At 44.9% G+C, this 22483-nt stretch overlaps 2 protein-coding genes across 3 annotated transcripts in view; one reads left to right on the plus strand and one right to left on the minus strand.

Moving 5' to 3' along the window:
• SLC16A14 (solute carrier family 16 member 14) overlaps window positions 1-20060 on the minus strand; it is a 33186-nt gene extending 13126 nt beyond the window's left edge. Inside the window, exons 1-3 of one of the 2 annotated variants that reach the window (XM_042995584.1) lie at window positions 19631-20060; window positions 10313-10584; window positions 2864-3007 (exon numbers count right to left, since the gene is read on the minus strand). In XM_042995584.1, the coding sequence (XP_042851518.1) occupies window positions 2864-3007; window positions 10313-10571 (403 nt within the window). In that variant the 5' untranslated portion in view covers window positions 10572-10584; window positions 19631-20060. Of the gene's footprint in view, window positions 1-2863; window positions 3008-4164; window positions 4336-10312; window positions 10585-19630 lie in introns of those variants that run through there. The other variant, XM_042995585.1, reaches the window with a different exon arrangement.
• The window catches only part of LOC102971498 (probable G-protein coupled receptor 148), a 60842-nt gene continuing 42851 nt past the window's right edge, over window positions 4493-22483 (plus strand). Inside the window, exons 1-2 of the mRNA XM_042995586.1 lie at window positions 4493-4532; window positions 8073-8172. The gene's annotated coding sequence lies outside the window, so the exon portion shown is untranslated. The remainder of the gene's footprint in view (window positions 4533-8072; window positions 8173-22483) is intronic.

Below are 22483 nucleotides of genomic sequence, written 5' to 3' on the forward strand. Positions count from 1 at the left end.
CAAAGTCGGACGCTCAACAGACTGAGCCACCCAGGCAGCCCCGAAATGAAGAATTTCTTGCTGTCATGACATATCCAGAAAGTGTTTGAATTTCTAATTGTCTCAGAAATGACTACATTTTCTTTAAAAACTTGTTTATCTAACCAGGGTCCAAATAAGGCCCACACAGTGCTATTTGTTGGCACGAATTTTAAGCCTCTTGAAATTTCTCTGGTTTTTCCTTGAAATTTATTTGTTGAGAGAACTGGGTCATTTGTCCTGTGAAATTTGTCATAGTCTGGATTTTGCTGAGAGCACAAAGCAAGTTTAATTTTTTTTAAATGGATTTGTTTCTGACAATAGCTAGCATCCTAAATGTAATGTGGTTATGGATTTCTAAACACCAGCAGAATCAAATGATTAATAGGAAAAGAACGGAAGTACCTAAGCATAAGCCCTAATTCTACCTCGGTGTACATAATAGACAATCTCATGTGTGAGGGAAAAAAACCTCCAGGCCCAACGTTGCAAATATCTATTTCCCTGTTATGCTATCCATGCCGTTAACAGCATCCTCCCCTTTCCTAAGGTGGCTTTGCCATCGGTAACGGGCAGGGGTATTCCATAAGCTTATAGGACAGGCCTTACCCAGGACAGGGATATGTGGCTCGAGCCCAAGGGTCAAGCAAGGCCCTGCTAACGTTCAGACCTGGGCAGGGCCCTGGAACAATTCTCTACCACACTCAAGTTCAGAGGAGGGGCTACAGCCCTACCAACAGGGTAGAGGAAAGAGGCCCAGAAGGGGAGAGAAAATCCTGTGGTCCTGGGTCAGTGTGCATAGGGGAAAACGTGTCTTCAGGAGACAGACCTAAGAAAATGGGGCACTGGTAAACTGAAGACATGTATCCAGACTCCCCCTGCTGAATAAGGTTGCTCGGACAGACATTATTTTTCTGCCTAATAGGATATTCCTACATGGTTTTAATTGTTTAGGTGTTCAGAAAAAGAGAGAGATACAAAGAAATCTGTCTCAAATACTTTTTAGAATGAAGGATAGCGAACATAAATTGTAATGACAGCCCAGGGTTTTACATATATATATATATATATATATATATATATATAAGCTAACTGATTTAGCAGGATTTTCTAGTTAAGTATAGTTAGATATGTATTTGTGGGTGAGGTGGATACATTTATTTTCAGGGACTTTCTTTGGGTGTTTCCTGTATAAAAAGTGGGAGCCATAGAGTGCTCAAGATACACTTTCTTTCATTAGCCTCCTGATTTTCCCTCTACTTCTTTAGACCCAGAAATATTTGTTGAATATGTAAGTGAATGAAGAACGGAATGAATGAATGTGGCAACAATATTATTTGAAGGTCAAAAAGCAATTACTTGCAAGAAATAAAGTTCATTTAAACAAAGAACCTAATCCTAGAAATCTCTGAATGATGAGAATGAACTCAAGTCCCAGTTTTTAGGATCAAGTCCTAGTCTGTATAACCAAATACCAGCCCATCAAGTTACAGGGGCCCCATATGTCTGCCCGGAGACCCCAGTGTGGCTCCTTGATCTCAGCAGGAGTGTTTATTTCCTCACCTATAGTATCAGAATCCCAGTGCTGGCTCTATTCATTGGACCGTTTGGGGGAAAGTTGCTAAACTACTCAGGGAAAACATCTTAAGTTGTTCTTTCAGAGCTGTTACCAAGTCCTTCAGATCAGTGGTTTTCAAACTACGCTTGGAAGGACACGGAGATGCTTTATGCGGATTGATGTAACTGACAGAGAACCAGCCTGCCAACTTATTTGGAGGGTAGGTTTTTGTGTTCAGGTCTCCTGCTATCATAAAGCAGGCACTTAAGCTTATACTATAATAAAGATGTTGCATTCTATACAACAATTACACATTAGCTAACACCTACTGAGGACTCTATTTTGTGGCAAATGCTGTGCCAAGTGCTTTCTACAGATTATCTCAATCATTTCAATAATCCTGTAAACCCAGCACTCTTCCTTATCCCATTTAGCGGATAAGTAAACTGAGGCGTAAGCAGGTTAAGTGATTTGCCCAAAGTCACACAGATAATAAGTGGGGGGGAAAAAAAAAAAAACAAAGCAAAACTTCCAAATTCTAATGTGTAACTCTTCTTCCAACACTGTCATCAAGGTGTCATTTATCAGGATTGAAGCTCTGTACTCAAAAAGGAAAGTCAGGCTAGATCTGGTTCACTGCAATAGAATTGTACAAGAAACTACTCATCTGTTGCAAATTCTGCTACCTGTTGATAAAGGAAATTATGGCCGGGAATGTGTTTTGCAGAACGGATATGCAAACCATGTTGCCTACTGGCCAATTCTTACCTATTCACTGGGCAGTGACACTCTCTGCTCTGGACTTGCTTCTCAGAGTCTCTACATATCTGTGGATTTTGTTGCTAATTTCACTCATTTGAAAGGGGCGGAAGGAGAAAATAATTATCCGATGATTCATGCTCCATTCTGCAGTTATTAAGTGAGACTGTGTTATTAATTCTCTCCATATTTGGTCTGTTCACCTATGTGAATTATTTTGAATTGTATTATCACCTTCCCTTTCCTATTCCTCATAAGAAAGAAGACTGGCAACTTAGAACCAATCATGGGAAATTTAATGAGATTCTAATAGGAAGGCCAAGTGCGCTCATTAGGTTGTTTTTCCACACTCAAGGCATATTTAATATCTTATATTAAAAAGTGTTTCCTGGCGTATACGGTGGGGTGGGGGGGAGGAGACAGAAGGACACAATATTTCAATGGGTCTCTTTTCTCCATAACTATTCATTGCCAAAATGCCCAACAGATATATTTAAAATCGAGTTTAAAAAAGATCACTATGCTTACCAGCTGTCACTCCAAAGGTGATAAAGAGATAATGCACGTTTGCTGCATAGGCACTCAATACCCAGCCGAGGGAGTTCACCAGCCCTCCAATTATTGCGGTCCGGCGACACCCACAGGTGTTAATAAACAAGCCGATGAAAGGTCCTGTGGTGGAACATTGAAAAGGGAATTGACATTGAAAAGGGAATTGACATTGAAAAGGGAATTGACACTGAAAGGGAATTGACCGATGGTGTTTTACATTCCTGCTCTCTTAATCAATCCTCACTTGAAGACAAAGACTACAACATTACTAGGGCTGTTGAATACAAAGAACCAACCCCCCCCCCATTGCTTTACATGCAAAAGGCTTTGCATATGCAAAGTGGGTGTCAGTAACCGCATTGGTTCATGAAACCAAGGTTCTAGGTTTTGAAGGAAGACAGACCTGAAATAGACAAATAAGTTAGTTCATTCTCTGGTCCACAACAGAGGTAAGGTCCTAAACTAGTGGTCTATGGGCTTATTCAGCCTGTGGATGCATTTTTAAAATCCAGAACATAGTTTAGGGATGCCTGGGTGGCTCAGTCTGTTAAGCGTCTGACTCTTGGTTTTGGCCCAGGTCAGGAGTTCAGGCCCAAGTCATCGGACTCTGTGCCGACAGTCTGCTTGAGATCCCATCTCCCTCTCTCTCTCCACCCCTCCCCTGCTTGCTCTCTCTCTCTCTCTCAAAATAAAAAAATACAATAAACTTAAAAAAAATACAGGGGCGCCTGGGTGGCTCAGTCGGTTGAGCGAACGACTCTGGCTCAGGTCACGATCTCGCGGTCTGTGAGTTCGAGCCCCGAGTAGGGCTCTGTGCTGACAGCTCAGAGCCTGGAGCCTGTTTCAGATTCTGTGTCTCCCTCTCTCTGACCCTCCCCCATTCATGCTCTGTCTCTCTCTGTCTCAAAAATAAATAAACGTTAAAAAAAAAATTAAAAAAAAATCCATAACGTAGTTTAAAAGATGTTTTGGATCAGTTGTCAACATTTAAAAATTAAGAGCATTCACAACAAATCCAATGGCAACACAGAACCCAGTAGCTTCCCACACAGCCAAGACAGCTGGAGCTGCTCCGTAGCTGTGTCCACACTTGACTTTGCCACTGTCACCACCCTTCCCGTCAGTCCTGTGCTTGGCCTCCTGCCCTCATTTGTGTTAGATGTTATCTGAGTTTTTGACTCCAGCCCTAAGGGGGGTACAGGAAGGGGTTCCCAGTTCTCCCACGCTTCCAGCAAACAGCTGAGAGCTTGTGTTCATGAGGACACCCAGATGCAAACCACAATGAAAAGAACTCATCGCTTCATAGTGTACTTCAGCCCCCGCCGACTCTCAGTCCCAGACCGGCCCCAGCAGGCTATGCATTTATGACACCGTGCAGAAGATTCAGGAAGATGCTTCCGTGCACAGCCGACGCCACGATCACAGCGATACTGTATCGAGCGACACATCCTTACTGCTTACTTTCTATTGACGCTCTAGCTTTTGTTGACCTCCTGTGTTTTCTTCCTGCTTTTGTGGTAACTGCTGATGTCGTGGTAACTGCTGATGTCACAGAAGCTTAATGCTTGCCTTGTGATCAGTGATTCCTTATCCAAAAAGCAATCTGTATTTTAGCTCTATGGTGTGAGGCTACATTCAATATTTGGTAAGATGGCACATTTTAAACATCATCTTACTTTTGATCATTATTACTTTTTACAGTTATGGAAACCTATATTCCAGTGGAAATATTTCAGGTTAAAAATTTGTTAAACTCGGGGCTCCTGGGTGGCTCAGTCGATTAAGCGTCCGACTTCAGCTCAGGTCATGAGCTCACGGCTGGTGGGTTCAAGTTCTGTGTCGGGCTCTGTGCTGACAGCTCGGAGCCTGGAGCCTGCATCAGATTCTGTGTCTTCCTCTCTCTCTGCCCCTCCCCTGTTTAGGCTCTGTCTCTCAAAAATAAATAAACATCACAAAAATTTAAAAAAAATTTGTTGAACTCTAAGGAGCTTCCCCTTTTAGTCCAAACCAAAATAAAATTTTCCTTTAAACCTCTAACTATATTCATGTACATATTTGGATGCATAGTTTGCTAATGAATTCTTTTTGTCTAATGATTGTGAGAGGGCTTAATCCTAAAAATTATGAAGGTAATGATTTATTAATTTAATTAACTCTGGCACAATACAGGAAATAATCCAGTAGATAAGCCTCTTAGAATAAACTTAATGTAGTACATATATTTTATATAAAATAACCACACGGTATAAATAATATATAAACTAAACACACTGACATAAACATCTGAGGGAATTATTGGGGGCAATAATTCTGAAATTCAGAAGCCATAAGTTGAAGCTGTGTCTTTGATTTCTTCACGAATATTTTTATTTTTCTAAACTCACAGTCACTTCAGCACTCAAATCTCAGATAAGTGGATAAAAAAGAGAAAAAATGCACGATTCATCAGTCTTCTGTTAATAGGCCTTTTAAGCTATTAAAAGTATGTTCAGAGGGCGCCTGGGTGGTTCAGCTGGTTAAGTGACTTTGGCTCAGGTCATGATCTCATGGTTCATGAGTTCAAGCCCCATGTTGGGCTCTGTGCTGACAGCTTGGAGCCTGGAGCCTGCTTCAGATTCTGTCTCCCTCTCTGCCCCACCCCCCCTCGTGCTCTCTCTCTCTCTCTCTCTCAAATAAATAAACATTTAAAAGAAAAAAATTTTAAAGCATGTTCAGGAGTTCAGGAGCATGATCATATTTTGCATTTAACAGAAGGTCCCAGAAGCAAGTTTTTCTGTGATACTGCATGTTTATGGAACACGGCATTGAGAAAGCATTTGGGGAAAAAGAGGGCAGGGGAATTCCCAAGTAAGAGCAGGCAGTCCTGTGTGAAGGAATGTCCTATATCAAAAAGATAGAATTAATTGCTTTACTGATAAGGACAGTAAGTTGGTAACGGTGTCTGCCCCTTCAGTTCGTCTCTCTTGTGCCGGAGTTTAGTCCCATATGACTTGGCGATGGGCAAAGTCAGCCCCAGCAATGTTGTGATTCCTCCATGGTTACAAAACACAGATAAGTCAAAAAAAAAAAAAAAAAAAAAGGAAGTCAGACCCAAGCTTTCTGATTCCGTTCCATTTAAAACAAAAATTTTTTAAATCTTTATTTATTTTTGACAGAGAGACAGAGAGAGGGAGAGAGAGACAGAGTGCGAGCATGGGAGGGGGAGAGAGAGAGGGAGACACAGAATCCAAAGCAGAATCCAGGCTCTGAGCTGTCAGCACAGAGCCTGACATAAAGCTTGAACTCACAGACTGGGAGATCTTGACCCGAGCTGAAGTCGGACACTTTACCCACAGAGCCACCCAGGTGCCCCATGATTCCTTTCCATTTTCCAATGATTGCTGATGGCCAGTTGGAATCTCCAAGCTCAAATTACCATTTCACCGCAATGAAAAGAACTCCCTACATGGTCTAAGGACAAGGGGCAAAGGAGCTGGTGGGTCGTCTGGCTATGATTCCCATTGTTGTGGAGAAATTCAGTGTTCTGGGAATGAGATTCTACACAGTATCAGACTCTCCTCTTCAGAAGGAATCTGATTTTGGCCCATTTCCCACGTAATAAAGCTGCAGGGAACACAATGAGGAAGTCACAATTACTTGCCCATCCCTGCATCTCATAGGTTGGAAAAAGCTCAGGTGAGGAGAGAAGCAATCTGAGGTGACCTTGGCATATAATCATGGATGAAAGTAGGTAATTCATTGAACTCCTGGCCTCTTGGGGTAACCCCTCCCTGCAATAGAGCATCCAGAGCCTCTGAATCAATAACACCCCGCCTTGGCTGAGCATTGGCGTCACTTAAGGGCTTTAAAAAAGACCTGATGTTTGGGTCCCCTCCCAAGAGGTTATGATTTAATGGTCTAGGTGCAGCGTGAGTGGCAGGGATTTTAAAGCTCTCCAGGGGGATCCGATGTGCAGTCAGGATTGACAACTGCTGCTCCAAATCTACTTAGCAAGTAAGTAACCTTTTGCAGCCAGTAGATTCCCCTAACAACATGGCTTCCACCAAGAATTATTCCAAGGACTATCACTAAGGCTGCTCTAGATACGACTGAGGTGATTACATTTTGTTAAAAATTGGGACCTTTGGCAGGAAACTGGCAAAGTCTGTGCTGGCAAAGAAGGAAACAAGAATGAAATTATTGAATTTCCCATGTGCAAGCTACTGCCCAAGAGAGAAATGGCTTTCAACTCTGTAACGTAATTCATGGGTATCTATCTATCTATTTATTTAGAGCGAGCGAGCAGGGGAGGGACAAAGTGAGAGAGAGAGAGAGAGAGAGACAGAAAGAGAGAATCCCAAGCAGTAACAGTGCAGAGCCTGAGGCGGGGCTCGAACCCACGAACCATGAGACTGAAGTCAAGAGTTTGAAGCTCAACCGACTGAGCCACCCAGGCGTCCCATGGATTTGTTTTTTCTAATTTAAAAGGGAAAACCCAATATGCTTCTAATGGTTAGAAAGTGAAAACAATTTATATTTATTCACTTCAAAACCATTTTCAGTTCTCATTTCACGTAATGGCAGACAGTGTGGTGTGGCAGACACGATTTTGGAGTCCAGTGGACCAGCTTTGAAGCCTGCCTCACGCTTGTCGGCCGTTCGACCTTCAGTTAGTTGCTTAAAGTCTGTGAGCATTGCATGTTCTTCCTACGTCAGATAGAGACAACGGTCTGGCTCTAGCGTTGTTGTGGGATCAAACGAGATCATATACATAAGGTGCGTTTGGCATGTAAGAAGTGCTACATAAAGGAGAGATGTTCTTTTGGGCTTCTGGCTTGGAAAAACCCCTACATATCTGCAGCCACCCCGTATCAGGCAACTTGAGATAATGAATGGCAGTTTAAGACGATGATAAGATAACAGACCTTTTATTTGTATAACTATGAATGTTTCTGGGTTATGATTTCCGAGGCAAAAGATATTTATCCGGCAGGCACCCACCCTTCCTGTAGAAAGGTTAGTCTACGCACTGAAATTACGCTGTCTGGAATTCACGGACTCTCCAACAGAATTCTGAATTACCTCCCAATAAAAGAGGACAATCACATCTCACCATGGCTCTGAGTTAGGTGTTCTTATTGTGAGGGTCCTATTCAAAATCATTTCCAATAATTTCAAGACTGGCTTCCATTGCTTACTTTTGTAGAACTTGTGAAACACAAAATCGTACCTAAGACAACCTTATTGGATGATTTGGAAATGGGACATTTCGTATGCTGGCTTTTTGCGGAGTCTTCTTTTTTGCGGTAGGTATGCGCTTCCTAGATTGAATCTGTAAGTGTTTTGTTCTACCCCTTAAAGATTTGTTTCTTGTAAAGATTTTATTTTTAAGTAGTCATTACACCCAGCATGGGGCTCGAACTCACAACCCCAAGGTCAAAAGTTGCATGCTCCACGGACTGAGCTGGCCAGGCACCCCTTAAAGATTTAGTTCTTAAAAAGTAAGAAAAACGGATGTTAAGTGTGCTAGAAGCACAGTTTTCCTTCTGTGACCTACTGAAAAGGCTGAATCACATCCAACACAAATGTAGCGTTGTCCCTACACTGAAGCAAACCATCCTCCATTTTTCGGATGACAGTCCTTGTTTTAATAAGGCCAGTGCAGGGTTGAAGGAGTCAGTTCCTTAATGTTGCAGGCTAGACGATGTGTCCGTAATTCCCTCACACACATAATGGTGCCCTGATGTAATTTTAAAGCAAGATTAGTATTAATTCCCTTTGATAAACATGCCTACTCCACACACATCTTGAGAAATAACACTTTGTCCTTGTTTTCCATTATTAGCACTACCATGATTATTAATGTTGTTTGTATTATCCAATAACACTGTCTGAATGCCAGCCAAGATCAACAAATCTTTGAGTCGGATTCAAGCGATTAATTACCAACCAGTGGAGATCACTGAAAAGGGAGGCTTCCATCAAACACACAGATGCCTGTCATACCCAAACTCTCACAGAACCAGAAAAAGATTTGAGGCCATTTATGTTTCTAGTATAAAATATATTGTGAATACTTGAAACTAAGGAGAAATCTGATGTAAAAGTGTGGCTTTTACTTTCAAGAGATAAGGCAAGGGGAAGATAAGGCAAGGGGAAGAGATGCTTATTAAGTATTAGTTGACAGTAAAAATTATTTAGTTCCCAAAAGGAAACCCATGGGCCATAATAACATGTTACATTTATGATAATTGTCTAGCTTGGTATCTCCAACTGCCTACGGATTGCTTTCACAGATTGGTGTGCGTTCAGGTTTAACTAGAAACTATATTATTATTCCTTCCTGTTAGCTAGATCAGAAACCTTTCTAAAAGGAGCTTAGTAGATTTTTCAACAGCATAGGATTGATATCTCAAATTAAATAATTGGAACTCTGAAATAAGATTGTTGCTTGACTTTATGGTGTTTTCTCTAAATTTTTTTTCTTTTACAAATATTCATTAAGTGCTAAAGAATTAAAGTAGTTAAGTATCATCACATCTGTAATGATGTATAATGAATTACAGCAGTCAAGAAAACAGAGTTCGGGGCAAAATTTTTTAATGTTTATTTGTATTAGAGAGCGAGACAGTGCACGAGTGGGGGAGGGGCAGAGAAAGACAGAGACAGAATCTGAAGCAGGATCCAGGCTCTGAGTTGTCGGCACAGAGCCCGATGCGGAGCTCGAACTCACCAGTTGTGAGATCATGACCTGAGCCTAAATTGGACGCTTAACTGACTGAGCCATCTAGGCGCCCTGAATGAAGCAAAATTTTTTAAATGATCAGTTTTTAAGACACTCCAACTTTTTATAATATTCAAATAGTAATATCAGACAAAATGACAAATACTGTATGATTCAACTTACATGTCATAGAGACAGAAAACAGAGTGGTGGTGGGACTGGGGAGTTAACTGTTTCACGGGTACAGAGTTTCAGTTTCGGATGATGAAAAGATTCTGGAGATGGATGGTGTTGATGAATGTACTCAATGGCAATGAACCGTATACCTAAAAGTGGCTAAACAACATTTTTTTAGTTTATTTATTTATTTTGAAAGGAGGGGTGAGAGGCAGAGAGAGAGGGAGCTAGAGAATCCCAAGCAGGCTCCTCTCTATCCACGCAGAGCCTGATGTGGGGCTCAATCTCACGAACCGAGAGGTCATGACCTGAGCTGAGATCAACAGTTGGACGCTTAACCAACTGAGCCACCCAGGTGCCCCTACCTAAAGGTGGCTAAAAACGGTAAATTTGATGTTATATATATTTTGCCACCATAAAAAAAAAAAATAGTGCCATCATTAACATCTAGTATCTAATGTTTCAACAGTATAAAAACATATTTACAGTGGAAAACTGTCAATTTATAATTATTCAGTTTTATAAGAGTTCACACACGAACGTACCCACAATCAAGGTGATGCCCATGCTGAGGGAGCTGACCCATGCAGTCAGGCCGCGGCTCTGGTGGAATTCTTCAAGCCACTCCACGTTGAGGACTCCCAGGGCCATCTGGGAGCCCATGATGAGGATGTGCACGAAGAAGGAGGAAAGAACCACCATCCAAGCCCACCCACTGTCAATGTTTGGGTGGGGCTTAAGCGTCTTCTTATCTTTGGGGTCGTCTTCAAAATCATACCCAATATCTTCATGACTTGTATACATTTTCCAAGATTTTCTGAAATACACATGACAAATAATTTCCTTGTACATCAAACCAAAAGTATCTTTATCTTCCTTGGACAGCTCTACCTCCCCTTTTGCAACCAAAGTGGCCTCATCCTATCAGACCTTCAGATTCAACTTGTCATTGTGCAGATTTGGGAGCACTCCTTACTTTTTTACTGCCAAGCACTTTTGTGAAACCCGTTTCATCTTTACCATCATCCTTTATGTCAGTGTTATTATCCACTTTTTAAAGAAATGGAAATAGACTCAGAGAAGGGAAATGCCTTTCCCAAGTTCTCACGGCCAGTAAGTCTGGCTACACAGGAACCTAGGAATCAAACTCAGCTATTCCTGACCTTAAAGCCCATGCCTTGTGTCCACTATTGAGATGGGGACTGACAAGTGACAACAAAGATGTCACAGAAGGAAGACATCTGGCCTTAAACAGGCTTTCGGGGTAGTTTTGCCTTGGTAGGGCCCTTGGCAAAGCATCTGGTTCTCATTTTGCGTGTCCAAACGTTCCATTTGTTTGGTACAGCCAGAGTGGATTAGCCTCAGGAGACCAACTCATGTGAACCCAACTCAGGAGAGACTGGTAAACTAGAAGGCCAATTTATTATTTCTACAATGGGAGTCATAGCTTTCTAATAACAGTGATACCCAGGTCTTATACACAAGACACATGTTTTTACCCATTCCGCCTACCCCTATTCCAGCATTCCCTGGGAAACTAGAAAGCTGAGCGCTGAGTTTGTACAGGAAACGGACATGATGACTCATGCTCTGCATAGATACATCTCAAGATGTTTGGAGGAGAGACCTGGGGGTTGGATGGAACTAGAGGGGGGCTGTGATGCCAGGTCTGGTGAGGACTCTGGTTTCATCTTTATTTTTTAGGATGATCATTGAGGGCATGTATGAGAACTGAGGATAAAGAGTGAAAGAAGGACAGACAGAGACAGTAATCGTGGAGGTGGTGGGACAGGAGAATTGGTCTTGACCAGGAGGAGCAGTCCGTCCCCTGAGACCAGAAGAAGCAGAGGGTATATGCAGATGACATGCCCAGTAGTGGTATGAGAAGTAACACCTGATGGTCTAATTCTTGGGTGAAGTAGGAAGTTAGGTCACCGGCTGACAATGAAGAGGATGGTGGTTATGAAGGCGCATCAATGTTCAGGAAAATGGAAGAGACAGGTTGCCTACAACAAGTGGCAATGACTGTCAGGGAGTCCGGAAGGGGGAGCTGAGCCCTGCAGGGCATCGCTGCAGAGTCACGGGAGTGCAGCACCAGGGACAGAGCGCTGGAAGCACCTCCCCGGAAGCTGGCAATTAGAGCATCGACAGTCATGAGGGGAGAACTCTAAAACAACAGACCACTAAAAGTTGGTCTGCTTTTTATGATCACCATGTGCCTGCAAATCCAGACGACATCACTGATAAAATACTCCTCTCCTCAAAGATCTTTTGCTGGTCAAAGTTTCAAACAATTACATTTGAATTTTCTGTCTGTAAGCTTCAAATCAGCATGGTGCTGTTACTTATCCTTTCGTAGGCACTGTATCATCCAAGGGAGCTATTTCAGAGGACCCCTGGTTATACGGTTGGCCCTGACACGCAGGTGGCCCCAGTTACGCACATCTGCTTTGAGAGTAAGTTCCTATGAGTTCGGAATTGTTGGATCTCTCTGTGGCACAGAGAAGGTCTGCAGCTGCTGTGATGCCACATGTCACCACCTTCAGCAAGACGGTCGAGATGAACTGACAGCACGGTTATCGTAGAGATGAGGAACCGGAACTTGAGTTCTTCACTTCTGTCACTCTCTATGCCTACTTGGGAGATTTTATGTTGTTTCAAATGTAAAATAGCAAGTGCATGAGTGCAAGATGAAAACCTTTGTTTTGGAAAGTGAAATTTGCAGCCAATACATGAAATGTCTTACTCAATTTAAATAATGTCTTTAAAATAGACATTGATTCCCAGCAAAGAAATAGAATTAGTAATCAAAAATCTCCTCCAAAACAAGAGTCTAGGGCTGGATAGCCTTCCAGGGGAATTCTACCCCTGGAACATTTAAAGAAGAGTTAACACCTATTCTTTTGATGCTGTTCCAAAAAAAACAGAAATGGAAGGAAAACTTCCAAACTCATTCTGTGAAGCCAGCATTACCTTGATTCCAAAACCAGACAAAGACCCCACTAAAAAGGAGAACTACAGACCAATTTCCCTGATGAACATGGATGCAAAAATCCTCAACTAGATACTAGCCAACCGGATCCAACAATACATTAAAAATATTATTCACCACAACCAAGTGGGATTTATACCTGGGATGCAGGGCTGGTTCAATATCTGCATGTGATGTGATTCATCACGTCAATAAAAGAAAGGACAAGAACCACATGATCCTCTCAATAAATGCAGAGAAAGGACAAGAACCACATGATCCTCTCAAATGCAGAGAAAACATTTGACCAAAACCAGCATCCTTTCTTGATAAAAACCCTCAAGAAAGCAGGGATAGAAGGAGCATACCTCCAGATGATAAAAGCCACATATGAACGACCCAACGTTAATATCATCCTCAATGGGGAAAAACGGAGAGCTTTGCCTCTAAGGTCAGGAACACAACAGGGATGTCCACTCTCGTCACTGTTAATTCAACATGGTATTGGAAGTCTTAGCCTCAGCGATCAGACCACACAAAGGAATAAAAGGCATCAAAATGGGCCAGGAGGAAGTAAAACTTTCGCTCTTCACAGATGACATGATACTCTATATGGAAAACCCAAAAGATTCCACCAAAAAACTGCTAGAACTGATGCAGGAATTCAGCAAAGTCGCAGGATATAAAATCAACGCACAGAAATCGGTTGCATTCCTACACACCAATAATAAAGCAACAGAAAGAGATTCAAGGAATCTATCCCATTTACAATTGCACCAAAACCCATAAAATACCTAGGAATAAACCTAACCAAAGAGTTGAAGAATCTACACACTGAAACCTATAGATAGCTTATGAAAGAAATTGAAGAAGACCATGCTCCTGGATCGGAAGAGCAAATATTGTTAAAATGTCGATACTACCCAAAGCAATCTATATATTCAATGCAATCCCTATCAAAACAACACCAGCATTCTTCACAGAGCTAGAACAAACAATCCTAAAATTTGTATGGAACCAGAAAAGACCCCGAACAGCCAAAGCAATCTTGAAAAAGAAAACCAAAGCTGGAGGCATCACAATTCCGGACTTGAAGATATATTACAAAGCTGTAATCATCAAGACTGTATGGTACTGGCACAAAAGCAGACACTCAGATCAATGGAACAGAATAGAGAACCCAGAAACGGACCCACAAATGTATGGGTCCACAACTAATCTTTGACAAAGCAGGAAAGAATATCCAGTGGAATAAAGACAGTCTCTTCAGCAAGTGGTGCTGGGAAAACTGGACAGCAGCATGAGGAAAAGTGAACCTGGACCACTTTCTTACACCAGACACAAAAATAAACTCAAAATGGATGAAAGACCTAAATGTAAGACAGGAAGCTGTCAAAATGCTCAAGAAGAAAGCAGGCAAAAACCTCTTCGATCTTGGCCACAGCAACTTCTTACTCAACACGTCTCCGGAGGCAAGGGAAACAAAAGCAAAAATGAACTACTGGGACCTCATCAAAATAAAAATCTTCTGCACAGCGAAGGAAACAATCAGCAAAACTAAAAGGCAACCAAAGGAATGGGAGAAGATATTTGCAAATGACATATCAGATAAAGGGTTAGTATCCAAACTCTATAAAGAACTTATCAAACTCAACACCCAAAAAACAAATAATCCAGTGAAGAAAGGGGCAAAAGACATGAATAGACACTTCTCCAAAGAAGACATCCAGATGGCCAACCGACACATGAAAAAATGCTCAACATCAGGGAAATACAAATCAAAACCACAATGAGATACCACCTCACACCTGTCAGAATGGCCAACATGAACAATTCAGGCAACGATGGATGTTGGCAAGGATGCGGAGAAAGAGGATCTCTTTTGCACTGCTGGTGGGAATGCAAGCTGGTGCAGCCACTCCGGAAAGCAGGATGGGGGTTCCTCAAAAAAATAAAACTAGAACTACCCTACGACCCAGCAATTGCACTACTAGGCATTTATCCAAGGGATACAAATGTGCTGTTTTGAAGGGACACATGCATCTCAATGTTTATAGCAGCACTATCGACAACAGCCAAACAGCATGGAAAGAACCCAAGTGCCCATCGATGGATGAATGGATAAAGAAGATGTGGTATACAGATACAATGGAGTATTACTTGGCAATCAAAAAGAATGAAATCTTGCCATTCGCAACTGTGTGGATGGAGCGAGAGGGTATTATGCTAAGCGAAATCAGTCAGTCAGAGAAAGACAAATATCCTATGACTTCACTCATATGAGGACTTTAAGATACAAAACAGATGAACATAAGGGAAGAGAAGTAAAAATAGAAAAACAGGGAGGGGGACAAAACGTAAGAGAACAAACAGGGTTCCTGGAGGGGTTGCGGGAGGGGGGATGGGCCAAATGGGTAAGGGGCACTAAGGAATCTACTCCTGAAATCATTGTTGCACTATATGCTACCTTGGATGTAAATTAAATAAATAATTAATTTAAAAAAATAAAAAAACAGACATCGATTCATTTTCAACTGATTATTATTTTATTTACTATTTTTTTTTAATTTTAACGTTTATTTATTATTAAGAGACAGAATGTGAACAGGGGAGGGGCAGAGAGAGAGGGAGACACAGGACCGGAAGCAGGCTCCAGGCTCTGAGCTGTGAGCACAGAGCCCGACACGGGGCTTGAACTCACAAACCGCAAGATCATGACCTGAGCCGAAGTCGGATGCTTAACCGACTGAGCCACCCAGGCGCCCCTATTTTATTATTTTTTTAAAGATTTATTTATTTAGGTAATCTCTACACCCAACGTGGGGTTCAAACTCATGACCCAAGATAAAAAGAGTCGCTCTTTGCTCTACCTACTGAGCCAGCCACGTGCCCCTCAATTAATTGTTTTAAAACAGAAGAAAAAATAAGGAAACAATGATCATTATGAACCACATCACATGGATATTACTAACTGTTCTGCTGTAACGGACGAAGGAGGAACGAACGATAATCCTAAATACACACGGAATCCCTTCAATTGTGGGGCTCTCTCAGCAGTGTCCTGGTGTGGACAGGGTGGTGGGGACGGAGAAGTAGGTTGTGGTGGACCACACACTGCCCACAGTTTCCTTCTCTACACCCCAGAGATAAGAGTTGTTTTTACCTTTTTTAAAGGCTTTATGGTCCATGAAACTTAAAATACTTACTCTCTGGACCTTTATAGGAAAAGCTGGCTGCTCGCCAGACTGGGGCTTTGGTTCTGGCTAAGAATTTCTTGGGAAGAAGTGGGTGTTGGGAAACCAAGGATGCCAGTGGAAGAACAGCTTCATGGATCTGTCCTGGGGCTCATCTTGACTTTCCTTTTCCCTCACATCCCGTTCTCATTATTATTTTTATCTTTTAAGTGATCCCAGGTCTTAAACACCCATCCAGTTCTCAACCACAACACTTCCTGCCCACGTTATTCCTCTCTGCCTGGGTCCTTTTTCTTCTCCCCGTTTTGCAGACAGCTGGGAGGGATAAAATGCTATCTTGCTATGTGATTTCTGCCACCTGGTCCCCTGGTCCCTGCTCCCCTCTCCCCACCTTTGACCTGTGCCCTCCAGCCCTGAGAAAGCACCTCCCTGACCTTGACACAGTCTCTCAACCTTCAGGACATGACCTTCTCTTCATCTGACTTTTGGGGACCCACTTCTCTCCTTCGAACCTCCTGTTCCTCTACTGTTCCTCCAAGATTCACCTAAATTATAAGAGCCAAACCTTGATATGGTGAGAGAAAAATGTGGAGGGAGGTTGTTCTTTGGCTGATGGTCTTAAAGTAATTTTCCTCCTTTTAATTTATCTCGTTGGTTAAAAAAAAATCACAATAAACACATATTAACTTTATGGTAACAAAATAAAAGTCCCTCTCTCTATCTTCTAACCATGATAAACATTATCTGGGATCAGCTGTAGATTAGTGGCTGACTGTAAAAGGGAAAGCAGATGATTCGGGAGCCACTTCCCCTGGGGAGTCTAGTCTGCCACTACCCTGCTCTCCCTGCAGCGAGAGGATGGTAAGTGATGAGGCAGTCCTTGCTTCCCAAAGCTCAGAGGCCAGAAGAGAGCCGCCCTGGCAGAAGGCCCAGCAGATAAACCTACAAAGGTATCAGAAGGGGTGTTGGGTGGCTGTCTTCCCTCTGTCCCCGCTACCTGTATGCAGGATCTCAGGGGGCCAGAAAGAGAAGAATCAGGTGGCCTGACAAGGGGTGCGACTGGCCTAGATGAGGACTAACACCCTCGTTTTCAATCTGGGGGATAATGCTCAGCCCTGTCCAGGAAGCCAAAACAACCTGGCATTTTCCGAAAGTCCGTTTGCATCTACGACAAAGCTTGAAATAATGATACAACAAGAGTTGTAGTTTTTCACCCCATGACTTGAAACAGTAAGCATTTTCCTAAGCAACGGTAAGAACTTTAGAGTCTTACTGAATTATTAATTTTATGGGTTAAGAGATGCAGTTGCCATCGAGCTGCCTCAACATTTCCAGTTTATTTGTTCATAAATAAATGACACTGAGTAGCATTTAATTGCCAAGTTTTATTCAAGAGACATAAGGGTGCATGTGGTGTTAGTGTCAAATAGAGAGCACTGGTGGGGGGTGAGGGGCCAAAACGAAGTCCTATTCAGTCCTCAGAGGTCCCTAAAGGAATTACCAGGCAACAGAGTCATCTGAGTTTCATATCCTAATCTCTCCGTTAGTAATTCCTGTTTTGACTAATCACAGTTAACCTACTGTCCGACCACGTTAACTAAAACAAACAAAAGACAACAGAAAAACGTATTTCTATTTCCCTCCACCCCCAAGTTTGCTTTAAGCATTTATATCATTATAAGATACAAAATAACCATTTGAGTATTATAATCCTAGTCTACAGCCAGTGAGAGAGAGAGAGAGAGAGAGAGAGAGGGAGAGAGGGAGAATGAACTGGGGAAGGTTCTGGACCACCCTGTCTCCCAGGCTCCCCGTCTTTCTACACCACATGGCCTTCAAGCTCTCCCACCTTGTCCACATCCTGACACATGCATAAAACAACATGCATGGGGCACACTGGGGTAAACGGAGGCATAGAGTGTGGGGCTTCCTCTAAGGATCAACATGAAAGATGGAACCCATTCTAGGCTGGCCTGCTGGAAGGTCAGCATACAACATGAGGGCCTTGAAACGAAGAAGGTGAAGGCAGGCAGTGGGAAGATATGGGACCAATAGTCAACCTTCCATTTGCCCCCAATGTGAGTTCACAAATGGTGAAGAATTAATCATAAACGTAGGGAAGGCTATGAAAATGGAGGCCAGCTACATATATGTGTGTTCACAGGTTGAGGTGAAAACAATTTACAGCCAGCTGGACTGTATCAGAGATTAAAACAATTCCATTTTCTACAACTCTGTTACGGGAGTAAGTTTTATAAGCAAGTCTTTCGCTTTTAATTTGGCTTCTGTGATGATGTTAGCATGCAGTGAGTTCTGTATAAGCGACAAGCAAAGGGGACAGCGCCCCGTTAAAACGGAAATTACAACCTTCCGGAAAGGTGGACAGAGCATGATGGTGCGTGCCCCTCCAATTGGGCTCTTAGGGATTCTTCGCCCTCTAGACCTGGTGTGCACAGTAACTCTTGGGCCTTTAGGGGGCGCACTTGAGCCCAACAGGCTGAAGAGGTTTGGGGCTGAGACGGTTGGGGAGCTGGGCGAGGGCAGAGAGGGCGGCGCAGAAGAAATGGAAACTTTCAGCGTGGGTTCGCGCTGTCCTGGGGAGAACTAAACATATAAATGCCTTTTATGGGCCAGGGGCTGTGCTGGGTGGCTTCTCCACACCGATCCTGTCCGGTTGGCATCAATGTCCCCATTTCACAGATGAGGAAACTGAGCCTATTTGTCGATGGTGGGGGGGGGTGGAGGATGAAGCTTAGAGATCAAACTAGCAGGTAGTGGAGCCAGGACTGCGGGTTTCCAAAACCTGTTTTATCCACCCCACCATCTGTCTCTGTCCCTGTCTCTCTGCCTGACACACACACACACACACACACACACACACACACACGTCAGACAAGGCGAAAAGGAATCTTTCTAATCCTTGACAATAATCCTCGCTCACCCTTGCTAATTAACCCGAATCAACTTTTCCGCGGAAAGAAAAAGGGTTAATTGGTAAGCAGGGTTCAGCTCCTTCAACATCGCCAATGGCCTCGGCGGCGTTTGGCCCGGTGATGGCCGCGCCGGGCCCCTCGCCCCGTCGCCCCGTCTCCCCCAGCCCCCTTTCCTCCCCACGGAGGGGGACTAGCACCTGCGCGCCCCGCTCGGGGGCTCCTCGTTCGCCCCGCGCCCCCCGCGCCCCGAGACCCCCATCCCGCGCAGCCGCGTCCAGCGGCGGGCTCGGAACCCGCCAGCTCCGCGGGGAAGCGGGCCGAGCGCAGTCCCGGCCGCCCGCGCGGGGACGCATCCCCGAACGTCCCCCGGCCGCAGCCCCCGGTCCCCCTCTCCGCTCCGCCACTGCCCGGTTCGAGTCCCACGGTGGCCTCGAGGAGGCGGGAGCGGGGCCGGGCCGGAGTGCAGGGGGCCCCGTGCGCCCTGCCGGACGCGCGCGGGGCCCTGGCCGCCGCGGGGAGCGAGGCGCGCGTCCCCGCGCTCCGCCGGGGTCCGCGGCCCCCCGCCCGCCCCGCGGTGGCCTCGCCCGCAGCTCGCGACCCCGCGCCTCGGAGCAGCCCTGCCCGCGACCCCCCTCCCCCCCCCCCCCCCGGCAGCCTTCCCGGCCCGGCCCCGGGCCTGCGCCGCGCCTCGCCGAGGTCCCCGGGGTGCAGCGGTCCCCCGCAGTCCAGGGTGCCCCCGGTGCGGCGCGGCCTCGGGACACTCACCGCCCGCAGCCCGCGGGGCTGCGGCCTCACTCGGCTCCCGGCCCGGATCCGCGAACTTGCAGTTTTCCTCGGAGCCCCCTGAGCGGCTGGGCGTAGAGATTTGTTGCAATGTCGCCCAGCATCCTGGATGGAGATGCCGGGGGCTGCGGCTCGGCTCTCCGGCCGGCTCCGTGCGCTCGGCGCCCGGCGCCCGGGGCCCCTCTGCCGCTCGCTGCCAGGCCAGGTGAGCGTGTCGTGGAGCTCCGAGCTCCAGGCCTCAGTCCGTGTGGCTTTAAAAAGGGTACGTTTGGAGGTGCCCGAACCTAACTCGGGCTTTCTTCCAATCGGTGCAATTTCAAATCTCCACGCTCGTTCATTCCTATACCGGCTAATTCTGGTTTGGCAGGAAAAAATTGCAGTCACCTCACGTGCACACTCTTGTGGCCGGTTGAAGTTTATAGCTTTGGCTGAGGCTCGCGAATGCTCTGCACATTTATAATCGGAGGAAAGGGTTGGAAGCCTGACCCAACACGCCCGTGGGAGAAGTACCTTCCCTTTCACCGAGAGAGCGGAGAAGCGAGGAAGAAAGCCCTCACCCAAGTCTGGGCCGCAAAATATGGCAGTTTGTGGATGGAAGAGTTGAGCAGGTCTCGCGGGGTTCTCGGCCAAAGAGGACTGAAAATCCCTAATTCTTTGCCCCGTTGCGGGTCCCGTCCCCAGCGCTCTTTCTCCAGGATCTGCCCTTTTTGTCTGCTACACGTTCAAGGGCACCAGGCACACATTTCATTTCACGTGTGTGTACCCTGTTGCCAACACAATTCTTCGCCCGTGGGAAGTTTGCAGTATTTGTTAAGAGAATGTGAATCAATGAAGCCAGTGCTGTTTTACCCTCCCCCGGAGGACTTTGTAGGCGTTTTCTATTGCTGTTGTAATAAATTACCACAACTTTAGTGGCTGAAAACACAAGTCTATGATCTTCCAGTTCTGGAGGTCAGAAGTCTGAGTGGGTCTTACCGGGGCAAAATCAAGGTGTGGACCCAGTCCTGTTCCTTCTGGCAGCCCTAGGGAAGAGCCGGGAGGTTCAGAGGGTGCCACATTCCTTGGCTCGAGGCCACATTCTGTCTTCAAAGGCAACAGCAATGCATCATGCTGTCACATCACCCTCTGTCCCCCCTCCTCGGCTTTTAAGGGCTCTTGGGATTGCATTGGGTTTCCCCGGTGGTAATTGGATTACTGGATAATCCAAATCGTCTCCCTGTTTTAAGGTCAGCTGATTAACAATCTTAATGCCACTTGCCACCTTAATTCCTCTTCTGCTACGTCAGGTGCCGTGTTCACTGGTTCTAGGGTTTAGGACGCGGACGTCTTTGCGGGACCATTATTCTGTCTACCACAGATTTCCTTCTTCTTTCCTTTGTCTCTTGTTTCATTTTCTTATTGTTGCAAAAAAGAATATTCACATGTATTTCACATCGCCATTTCTTATATCGAATCTTGACTAGAAAATAATTGAGAACACTGTGAGAAATTATGGCTAACCGAGGACGTTTTGATGAGGCACTAGGCTTATGCGTTCCAAATGTTTTAAATTGCTGATCAGAACATGAGCCAACCGGATGTTTTGTGTGGTACTTTGGGCTGTCCTCAGATAGCACTCACTTCAAGCAGGCTGTTGCCAGTGTGTCAAGATTGGGAAGTACCTCAAGGGCAGGTGACCCGTCTTGTTTGAAAAGAGATCTGTGAGATTTTTAAGTCTGTTTTTTTTCCCCTCTGAGACCGTATACGTTTATTGAGGTCTAAGTGATGCAGTATGAGCTGTACGTATTTAAATGTGCAATTTGATGGGTTTTAGCCTAAGTCTGGGGAACCATATCATCTCACTCTAATAACTCCAGGATTTTCCTTGTGCCCTTGGTAATCCAGGCCTCACCCTGTCCCCACATCCCAGGCAACCTGTCATCTGTTTTCCGAGGAGCTTCTACTCTGGACCATGTGTCGTTCACATCTGGGATGCCCAAAGAAAGTTTTGCTTTTCTTTCTGTTTCCAGCTTTACTGACGTATAATTGACGAATAAAAGTGTGTGTGTCGTAAGCGTACAATGTGATGACTTATACACCATGTACATTGTGAAATGGTTGCCTCAATCAAGTTAATGAACGCATCCATCCCTTCACGTAGTTGCCTTTTCCTCTGTGGTGAGGGGAAGAGAGAGAGGGGGAGAGAGAGAATCCCGAGCAGCAGGCCCAATGCGGGGCTCGAACTCACAAAGCCAGAGGTCAGGACCTGAGCCAAAACCAAGAGTCGGACGCTTAACCGACTGAGCCACCCAGGCTCCCCTCTCTTGGTTTTAATCATACATTCAACTGATTTCATAACTCCACATTGGAGTTGGGGTGGAAATAAGCACTTGGACATTCTGTGACTTAATTTTGGTGGCTTAATGGTGCGAATTACTCATAGATTGGGAAAGAAAATCAGCTTTTGGGGAAGTCGCTAGCACAAAATATTGAAGGTTTTGACGCAGACACTACATCGTTGGCCCCGGGGACGTTGTTCCGTCCATCCCTCGGGGTGGAAGGCAGCCCTACCCACACCCCTCCAGGTTTACGGCGAGGAGACTCTGATGGTTCCTTTTGTGTCAGCCTGACCAACAAGTGCTGGTGAGGGCGTGGAGACGTCAGAACCCTCGCATCTGTTGGTGGGAATGTAACATAGCGTAGCTGCCGCGGAAGAGTGTGGCCGTCCCTCCAACGTTTAAGCAAGGAATCACCAAATGGCTCCGCGGTCCACGCCTCCGTATACACCCCAGAGTGAGGAGAGCATATGTCCACGCGCAAACTTGGGCTTGGATGTTCACAGCAGCATTATTCATA

Source organism: Panthera tigris, chromosome C1, assembly GCF_018350195.1.
Source record: "Panthera tigris isolate Pti1 chromosome C1, P.tigris_Pti1_mat1.1, whole genome shotgun sequence".
Classification (NCBI taxonomy): Eukaryota; Metazoa; Chordata; class Mammalia; order Carnivora; family Felidae; genus Panthera; species Panthera tigris.